Here is a 9,191-nt window from a genome sequence, read left to right as displayed (position 1 = left end):
TTCTTCAACGAATTTTGTGAATTTATTTATATAATATGTATTAGTTTATTAAGATACCAAATTTGCACGAATATCTCGTGCTCTTATTATCTTTTCATTGTAAATCAGATTGTCGATATTTTCCCAATATCTAATAAAGAATCGAATTAAATTTCTAATTAAGAATCGAATATATACAACATAAACATTAAGAAGTTTAAATATAGATAGTGCAAAAAATTTAAACTTTTTAACTATAGTACTCGATTGTCAGAAAATATTTTTTCCTGTAAATTGACTTCTCACGATTTGATGTTCTTTTTATCTCTCGCATTTGTCACAAATTGTACGATTTTGGCAAATGCGCTTTATCGCGCTCACGAAACAGCCCAAATTATATTTACAGAAAGTAGATTTAATACAAACTCAAGCAACCGTTAAAATAAAATGCGATGATAATGAAACTAGAACAATGAAAGTTTTTAGATAATGAATGTGCATTTATGTATATAACTCGTCTTTAATATAACAGTTTTTTAAACAGTGAATGTGTATTTACACACAAGACTACGGCATTTATTTTGCGAGATAATTGTTATTGCATAGTACTATATAAAAGATAACTAAAAAAATGACATATGTATTTTTCAGAACCAGTTATTTTGAATAAAACATGAGTAATAAAATATGACAAGGCTATTTCTTCTCATGAGTATATCGAACGCGCGCAATTTGCGTAGTGTTATAAATTGTATGCAATGTTGTACTATGAAATGGCCATTTGTAAATGTTATGTAAAAAAGTTCATACGTTAATGTATGTGTGTGTGAATGCGACATACATAATTAAACATATTTGTTACATCCGTCAATTTTGCATCAGTAATGCAATAAAAAGTGAAATAATTATGTGCTAAGTATGAGATAAGTTGTAATTATCTAAATCTATCCTTCTTCATATTTTCTTTTCATCTTCTCCACACATTCTATCATTTTGTTTTTACTGTAAGAAAAGAACTTTTACAGGTCCCAAAAAATTATTGCTGTTTAGTAACTAAAATTATAAACAGTATTTAATAAAAATTTATCTTAAATTATTCATTCCTTCTTCCTAAAATTTGTTTTTACTATAAATCATGATAATTTAAATTTGCTGAAGAAACGGGTAATATATTAAATGATCCATTACTTTCATCATAATTCTTGAAATTCTAGAAAGGTATTATATGTATAAGCTCAAAAGTCTATTTCAAGATTTTTTATGCTGTGAGATAAATTAATGCGCAAAGAAAAATAAATTTATATAATTACATGTTTATCTCTCTTATTTAAATCAGATAGAGAACATTACCATTTAACAATTATAATCCATTATTATCGCAATTTATTTTAACGATTGTTGAACTTGGAATTTGGTTCACTTTGAATATAATTTGGACTATTTCGTGTTAACAAAGCGCATTTGCCAGAATCGCATAAATAATATGTGACAATTATGAAAAATTGAAAAAAAATCGTTGAATCGTGAGAAATTAATTTGCCGATAGAATATTATCTTACAATGGTACTATATAATTGAGAAAACTCGAAAGTTTCCCGCGCTTTATATATATATATATATATATATACTTAGGCTATCTAATTTTTATGTTGCATACATTTTTATTCAATTATTAGACATTGGGAATATTTGTAAAGAAATATATTTGATAATACATGTCACGATAATATAGAAATATATTTGATAATATACATCGCGTTCATATATGTATATTTATGTCAATTATATTTCTTTTCCTTTACAATAGGCATTCTTTAATGTGTACATTTTCAATTCATATTTTGGTTTATTACAACTGTTTCAAACTATAAGTGTCTAGATTTATCATGTTCAGTATCAAAATATGAATTCAAAAATTGAAATTACTTACTTGCGACGGTTCCGATCATTCTAATGGCTTCGATGGTGCTCGTAAACTATCTTCATTATTTTGCCCATCTATTGCTTTGGGATATGCGCTGATTTCATTTACAACTAAGATGGCATTAAATACCTTGTATTTCCGTTCGTATTGTCGCTCTGTGCTTGTTGAGGCACATTTACATTTCTTGATATTTGCTCTTTAAGGGAAGAGAACGTATGCAGCAGGATTGGATTCTTCTGAAGATGCTCCAGAAAAGTCGGTTCATGAGTCAATAAGCTCTCCTTTATGATGCAGGTTGCTTCTTGTTTTAGCATCGCTGCGGGATCAGTCCTGTTATCAAATAATCTTGCCGTATCTTTTTGATTAATATAATAAGAATCTTCCTTGGTTTTATTCTTTCGAATGCCTAAATGCGTTTGTATGTGCTTGTTTAAGTGGTCCTTGCGTGAGAATGCTTTTTGACACATGGTGCAAATAAAATTCTTGTTGCCGGAATGAATAACACAATGTCTTGTCAAATGCTCGTTTCTCTTGAACGCTTTGTGGCATATTATACATTTAAAGGGTCGCTCGTCTGAATGACCACGCATGTGCTGATCTAAATGTTCTTTTCTCTTCAACATGGCGCCACATTCTTTACATTGATATTTGCGTTCCTACAATAAATTGTTCTATTTAATATAATTAATATAATTAATTCTCTATATATAATATAATATATAATATTTAATATAATTAACTGTTCTATTTATATATCCCTTTTTTAATAATCTTGTTATCAAAAACCGCATACTCGGACACCAAAGATAATACAATACATAATACATACTTGTAAATGAGCCTGTATATGTTGTTCGATGTCTGATTTGTCTGGATACCCTAAATTGCACTCTGGACAATAGTAAAGAGTAGTTCCGTCATAACTAACGCTCACTTTAATCTCGCCGATTTTTGCCCTAAATTTCGACTTTTTCTCAATTTTCGGCAAATCGGTTTGTACTTGTTGCTCTACTTTGAGTACAGTTTGCAAATTGCTTTCATTCTCTTGTTGCTCATTTTGTGGATTCAGATCGCTCTGATTAATGGCCATCATCTGATCTGAGTTTATAAAATTGCTACTATTTTGCTGATGAAGATTCCGAACACTTGGTATATTTAAAATATTATTCTGTGTTTGCTCTATTTTTTCTTCTTCTATTTTTTGTTTCTTTGCTTGTTCTGTCTGTAATTTAATCAACTGTTGCAAAGATGTAGCTTGTAATTTCTGAATGTACTCGGTCACTAGTGATGTTTGCTGCTGATTCAATTGAATTTGAGATTCCTACAACAAAAATAAATATATACATGTAATATAAATATATATTATACATATAATAAGAAAAATAATTAAAAAAAAACTAAGTATTATACCTTATTCAAGTTTATCTGCTCTCTAGGCTGAATATCTAGCTCTTGTTTTGCAGCATTTGCTTGTGATGTAGAAGGCGAATATATATTACCAATAATACTCGACGACATGTTATTTGATTGTATACCGAGTATATTATTTGAATTAAAATTTGGAACATTAATCATCTGCTTCATAATTGGATTCTCATACAGATGCGAGATGAGGGATAAATCGCAAGAGTCCAAAAATGTAGTTATATCCTACAAATAGAAAATACAGAAATAAAAAAATATTTAATTGCAAAATTACAAGATGAATAAAATAAAAAGAAGAAAGTAAACGAATTCGAAGGAAAACTTGAAAAAAATTACCGGTATCTGCTTCAGAGTCCAATTTCTTAAATTCTTAGAGATAGAAGTTTGTGTTGTTTGAGACTGCACATTTTCATTCGGAGACTGTACATTCTCATTGCTGGTAGAAACATTCAATACAGGACGTAATTCGGAGAACTGCGGCAACGTACGATTGTGTACGTCGCGAGATGCCTGATCCTCGGATAAATCCATGATGTTGCGTGGAATTCGGAGTACGGTGTTGCAATCGTGTGCGTGTTTCTAACCTAAAACGGGCAATCTATCCATCGAGAAGCGATAAGGGTCAGGTTGGCCGCATCTCGTGCTATACGGCCTCGCGATGAATCGTCGTATGTCACCTGCTATCTATCGTTCTGTGATGCATTAACGCGCACACGGAATACGCGCACTTTATTGATGATTATTAAAAATCGTACGCAACATACGTACGCGTATGTAGATCGCAAATCGCAATGAGTAAAGAATCACAGGAGACAGGAGACAGGAGAGAGCATATCGGTGGTGGGGATAGATTTTATCGCGAACGGTAGTACGTCATCGCAGCCATCTTGAGCGTCCACTTTTTTCGACGTTTTTCAGGGCCGTATACAGCCACTTGTTGCTCAACTTATTCCAGTCAGCACTTATTTTGCGCACGATCATCGATTTTAAATAAGTGAGAGGAAGAAGCCGGTATTAGGCTAAAAAAATATTATTAATAAGTTTTAATTGTAAGATCATGGTGAATTGCCAAGCCTTTGAGATACCTCCAGTATTTCTGTCATGCTGCAATCGTCCCTGAGCGGCCATCTTGAGCGTCCACTTATATATAGTCACTTCCGTCCGCTTGTTTACGCCCACGGATAGAAACGGACGTATTTAAACACGTTAAAAGCTAGCGCCAGACTATGCGCGTATTCGCAATTCGTGATTCGTAATTCGCCATTCGTGAACGGTATAAAGAAATCTGATTGGTTGAATTTGACGAATCATCCATCCACACACTATTCACGAATTATAAACGAATCGCGAATACGCGCATAGTCTGGCGCTAGCTTTAAGCTCGTGTCACATTAAGCATTGCGGACTCGTATCGGATTTGGAATACGAACTGCGAATCGTCATCCATCCAATCAGAGCGAAGTAGCCAAGGATCTGATTGGATGATTGATGATTCGCAGCCCGTAATCTAAATCCGACCCGCGTCCGCAATGTGTCGTGTGATACGGGCTTTACGCGTGTGTTCCTTGGACTTTATTTTTGAGTTTCTTCCTCTTCTTTGGAGTTTTGGAGGAATTTTTTCATTTGTTACTCCCAATCTCCCAACCAGTTCTTGGCCGGATTATACCGATCCAATTAGATCGGATGTGGACACGATAAGAAAGAAGAAGAAGAAGAACAAGCGATTCGTAAACCTCTGCTCGAATTAATATCCGAGTACATAAAGAATGCATATTTCAAGATTTGGCAAATCTAAAACCTAAAGCGTCTCTGTTTTTTTTTTTTTTTTTTTAATGCAAAAGTCCAAAGTGTGTGGACGTAAACTTCATGTCGACGGCGATCAATGAGTGTTAGAAGTTTTGGAACACGTATTAAGTACGTTGTTGGGGAAATCGTGAAAAGAAAAATGAATAAACATATTATAATTTTCATGAATTTTCATCGCTGATAAATTTGTTGTGCAGTGATTTTGAATAAATATTAAATAAAATAAAAGCTAGGTTATACACACACATTAGGTTAAGAGATCAAATACGATTATATATACCTATATGCATTTATGAAAGAAAATATTAAGGCAAAAGTTTCAATTTATGATATTATGTTTAAATTAACTTTAACTCACTTGTTCTAATTTATTAACATCTTTGATTACCAATGTAGCATATTGTTACAATAATATAACATTCACATTCTTTAATTTTAATTTAAGTATATTAATATATAAATTGGATTGTTGTAAAAACAGTAAATTGTACAAATAAAATATAATTAGAAGTATTTACAATTTTGCTATATATGATGTTACTGATAGTTTATCGCAAGTCTTAAATATATGGGAGAGGCATTCAATGATAGCTTAGAAAAATTACGCAAGAGAAGTCGAACATTATTAGCACATGTTGATGAAAATTCTAAATGGATTAATGCTGAAGTAAAGAAATTACGTTCGCAAACATTGTAAGTGGTTTTTATATATAAGTAAACATTTTCATATTATTTTAAATAATTTAATTTATATCATCTCTTTGCAGATCTTTGATAAATTGCTGTAATCATAAGAGTCAAGGCAGTATAGGAAGAAATACTAATTTATGGAAATTGCGCAATGATTCAAGCAAAATTAATGCTGTTTTAAATCCAGATTACTTTTGTGTCAGTCCTAAATGTACAACTATGTCAGTGCCAAACATGACGTTCCCTGGAAAACTAACACTTACATCTAAAAAACCGCAAGGACAATTTGTGCCTAGAAAATCAGTAAAAGAATGTTATTGTAATTATGAAGGAAATAAGAAGCACATAAAATCATCGTTGAATTCTCAATGCAAACCTGCCTTGCCTTGCCGTCATTGTAAAAGCCAACTCGAGTTTAAATTAATAAGAGAAATTGAAGATAAGCCTGCACTAACTTCGCCAATCAGCTGTGAAACGTTCAGGAGAGTTAAAAAGATCGATTACACGCCTAGATCTCAATTCCTTCGCAATGTACAGAACAAAATCTGCGAATTTCAAACTGGAGGTGAGGGAGATTGCTTGCGAACATGTCCACGATCGTCCAATTACCACAGATTTATGACAAGCCCGAAGATGCAAGATACCATTCCTGACAAAAAACTAACATTGCCGGATAAACACAAGTATGTCGATAAGAACCAATCATTTCCAGCATCCCCGGGAACACCTGTAAATTCACTGGCAAGCGAACGAAGCGAATTTGACGATGTCGCCTGCACTTTGAGCAAAGGAATTCAAGTGTCTTCGCGAAAGTTGTCGAAGTCAACATTACGAAAGACTATTAGATCTAAGAGGCAAATACCAAAGTCAAGCGAAAGACCTGCCTCAAAATCGCCGACACGAAGTAAAAGAGCAACGCAATTGCGCAAACAAGATTGTCCTTGCTGTTGCAGGAATGAACCGAGTAGGGCCGTGAAATTTGACGAAGATGAACATGTACGAATGTACAGTTTGCCGGAATATTGCGAGCAAAAAGACCGGTGCTTGAAGCATGATGACGGTTTTGCAACTGATTCTGTGGACCGTGAAGTAGAAGATTTGAGGAAATTTCGAGAGCAAAATTATTTCGAAACGCATGGCTCGAGTTATACATTGACGTCGTCTAGATCGTCAGGATCTTTACAACAATATCTGCTGAACGAACGTCTTTTTCCAGAGTCGGTAGGCAAAATTCATAAGCAAGATTTGGTAGTGACGATGCCGTTGTGTGCGACGATGCAGAAAAAGCGCATCCATTACTTTCCTAAATACGTGGTGCGACAAGAAAAGAATGCCTGCAATACCAATTATAGGCGTAAACGGTGCCAAAGCTGTCCTCTCACCGGTCATACTATTGATCTTGGAGTCCTGAAGGCCAGACCGCCGCTAAATAGTCTGGCGCTCAAATATCAGAAAAGAATTCCTTGAAACAAAAGCAGCAAACCAAGACATGCGTATTCTAAAATCTTATTTTTTATATTTTTACTATATTATTCTTAAATATTATTTACTATATTATTCTTAAAATATATATATACAACAGAATAGTTTTTTTTATCTCAAAGATTTGAAAATTCTAACACTGATTGTTTCACAATATTTATAGATGTATTCTCTTTTGTGCTATATATAAAATTTATCTATCATTCACGAATTGATGTAAAAAAACAAGAAAATAAATGATATCATATCTCTGCAAATTACACTGTAAATATATATATTTGTCTCTTAAATTGACATTTTATTTGTAATATAATGGTGACAAAATATACAATCAAGTTCCTGCTTTTGGCATCTCCATTTGTACAAACTTATTTTAGGATTTGTAAACTAAATATATCTAATTATTTTTCTATATCTTGATAAAATTAGTTATACAATGTGTCCCATGATTCGAGATCCATACATTATTGAAGTTTTATTTAAAAAAGGAAAGAAAAAAGATATTTAATTTAACTTATTTTTATTTACAAATATATTATAAATTCTGTTTAAAATTATCTCCTGCAGATTCAATACAAAGTCTTGTTTTGCGTAGAAGTGATCTAACAGCTTGCTTCATCATGCCAGGAGAATTTCTTATTTACGTTGCCGCATCCATAATTCTGTTCACAAGTTCATCTCTATTGCGAAATTGTTTTGCACAAACTATTGACTTCATACGCCCCCAACAATACCAGACTGACAGAAAATGTTTCAAATATTTACATCAACTTTTAATGGTTGTAGTTCTGTTAGGAAGCATTTACGGACATATTTTTATTAAATAATTTCAACTTTAAATGACTTCAATAATACGCCCTTAATGTATGAACCTCGAGTCATGAGACATTCTGTATAATGTTTAATCTACATTATAATACATTAAATATAAGAAACCTTCAATATATAATATTTTACTTCATCTATCATATTTAATATCAATATATCAAGATTGCTTATTTGATATGTTTATTTAAACGATTATAATTATTAAAATTTACTCGTATTGTATACAAAGAGGATTATATGCTACTTATGTCCATTTGTTTCAAAATATGTAAGTAAAAAAAAAACATAAAAAACCGCGAATGTAAAAGAATAACAAAAAATGTAAATTTTTAATGCACTCTTAATTATGTTGATTAATATAAACATTGATGTAATTTGCATAGAGATATAATATTTATTTTCTTGTTTTCTTACATCAACAACTTGTAAATTATAGATATTGCGTACATCTTTTGCTAAATATTTGATTCTCTTGTAAAACATTATGTCAAGAGTATTGTTAAGTTCTCTTTGTAGTATTGAAAGATTATTTTACTCAGAAAAATAATTTTCATTTATTCATTTGATTAAATTCAATTATTCATTGGATTATTCATTTTGAATTGGAATAAATAATTTTTTCAAATATTTTATGATCAAAGTCGAATTGTATATATATGTACATTTGCTGTTTTACAATTTAAAAAATGCTTCTCGGTTAAATAAAAATTAAAAACACATATTCTCTCTCTCTCTCTCTCTCTCTCTCTCTCTCTTTCTCTATCTTTCTTTTTACAATATAATAAAATACCTTATGTCCATTTGTTTCAAAATATGTAAGTAAAAATAAAAACATAAAAAACCGCGAATGTAAAAGAATAACAAAAAATGTAAATTTTTAATGCACTCTTAATTATGTTGATTAATATAAACATTGATGTAATTTGCATAGAGATATAATATTTATTTTCTTGTTTTCTTACATCAACAACTCGTAAATTATAGATATTGCGTACATCTTTTGCTAAATATTTGATTCTCTTGTGAAACATTATGTCAAGAGTATTGTTAAGTTCTC

General features: G+C 31.5%; 2 protein-coding genes across 3 annotated transcripts; one reads left to right on the top strand and one right to left on the bottom strand.

The window, feature by feature from the left end:
• Nucleotides 1–1,616: 1,616 nt before the first annotated feature.
• On the bottom strand, nucleotides 1,617–4,108 carry LOC138940126 (uncharacterized). Its single transcript, XM_070308676.1, has 4 exons — nucleotides 3,665–4,108; nucleotides 3,314–3,553; nucleotides 2,733–3,224; nucleotides 1,617–2,559 (listed from the first exon to the last, which is right to left on the bottom strand). The coding sequence occupies exons 1-4, from the start codon at nucleotides 3,857–3,859 to the stop codon at nucleotides 2,014–2,016; spliced, it is 1,473 nt and encodes a 490-aa protein (XP_070164777.1). The 5' UTR covers nucleotides 3,860–4,108; the 3' UTR covers nucleotides 1,617–2,013.
• A 777-nt stretch (nucleotides 4,109–4,885) lies between these two features.
• LOC138940086 (uncharacterized) lies at nucleotides 4,886–7,361 on the top strand. Of its 2 annotated transcripts, XM_070308619.1 has the most exons (3): nucleotides 4,886–5,083; nucleotides 5,682–5,827; nucleotides 5,902–7,361. In XM_070308619.1, the coding sequence occupies exons 2-3, from the start codon at nucleotides 5,703–5,705 to the stop codon at nucleotides 7,289–7,291; spliced, it is 1,515 nt and encodes a 504-aa protein (XP_070164720.1). In that variant the 5' UTR covers nucleotides 4,886–5,083; nucleotides 5,682–5,702; the 3' UTR covers nucleotides 7,292–7,361. The 2 variants fall into 2 exon arrangements, with proteins under 2 accessions (XP_070164720.1, XP_070164719.1); XM_070308618.1 differs by having other exon boundaries at nucleotides 4,886–5,827.
• Nucleotides 7,362–9,191: the final 1,830 nt, after the last annotated feature.

Source organism: Polyergus mexicanus, unplaced genomic scaffold (assembly GCF_030449975.1).
Source record: "Polyergus mexicanus isolate NDT 795.1 unplaced genomic scaffold, iyPolMexi1.0 SCAF_16, whole genome shotgun sequence".
In the NCBI taxonomy this organism is placed as follows: domain Eukaryota; kingdom Metazoa; phylum Arthropoda; class Insecta; order Hymenoptera; family Formicidae; genus Polyergus; species Polyergus mexicanus.
The sequence above is the reverse complement of the archived record's forward strand: the minus strand, read 5'-3'. Positions and strand labels throughout refer to the sequence as shown.

What these genes read in the sequence shown, in the direction of transcription:
- LOC138940126 (XM_070308676.1), bottom strand. Translation starts at nt 3,859, where the DNA reads ATGGATTTATCCGAGGATCAGGCATCTCGCGACGTACACAATCGTACG. An exon ending in GGACTCTGAAGCAGATACCG is followed by an intron (nt 3,554 to 3,664) that starts GTAATTTTTTTC and finishes TTCTATTTGTAG; the next exon opens with GATATAACTACATTTTTGGA. An exon ending in ATATACAGGCTCATTTACAA is followed by an intron (nt 2,560 to 2,732) that starts GTATGTATTATG and finishes AATTTATTGTAG; the next exon opens with GAACGCAAATATCAATGTAA.
- LOC138940086 (XM_070308619.1), top strand. Translation starts at nt 5,703, where the DNA reads ATGGGAGAGGCATTCAATGATAGCTTAGAAAAATTACGCAAGAGAAGT. An exon ending in AAATTACGTTCGCAAACATT is followed by an intron (nt 5,828 to 5,901) that starts GTAAGTGGTTTT and finishes ATCTCTTTGCAG; the next exon opens with ATCTTTGATAAATTGCTGTA.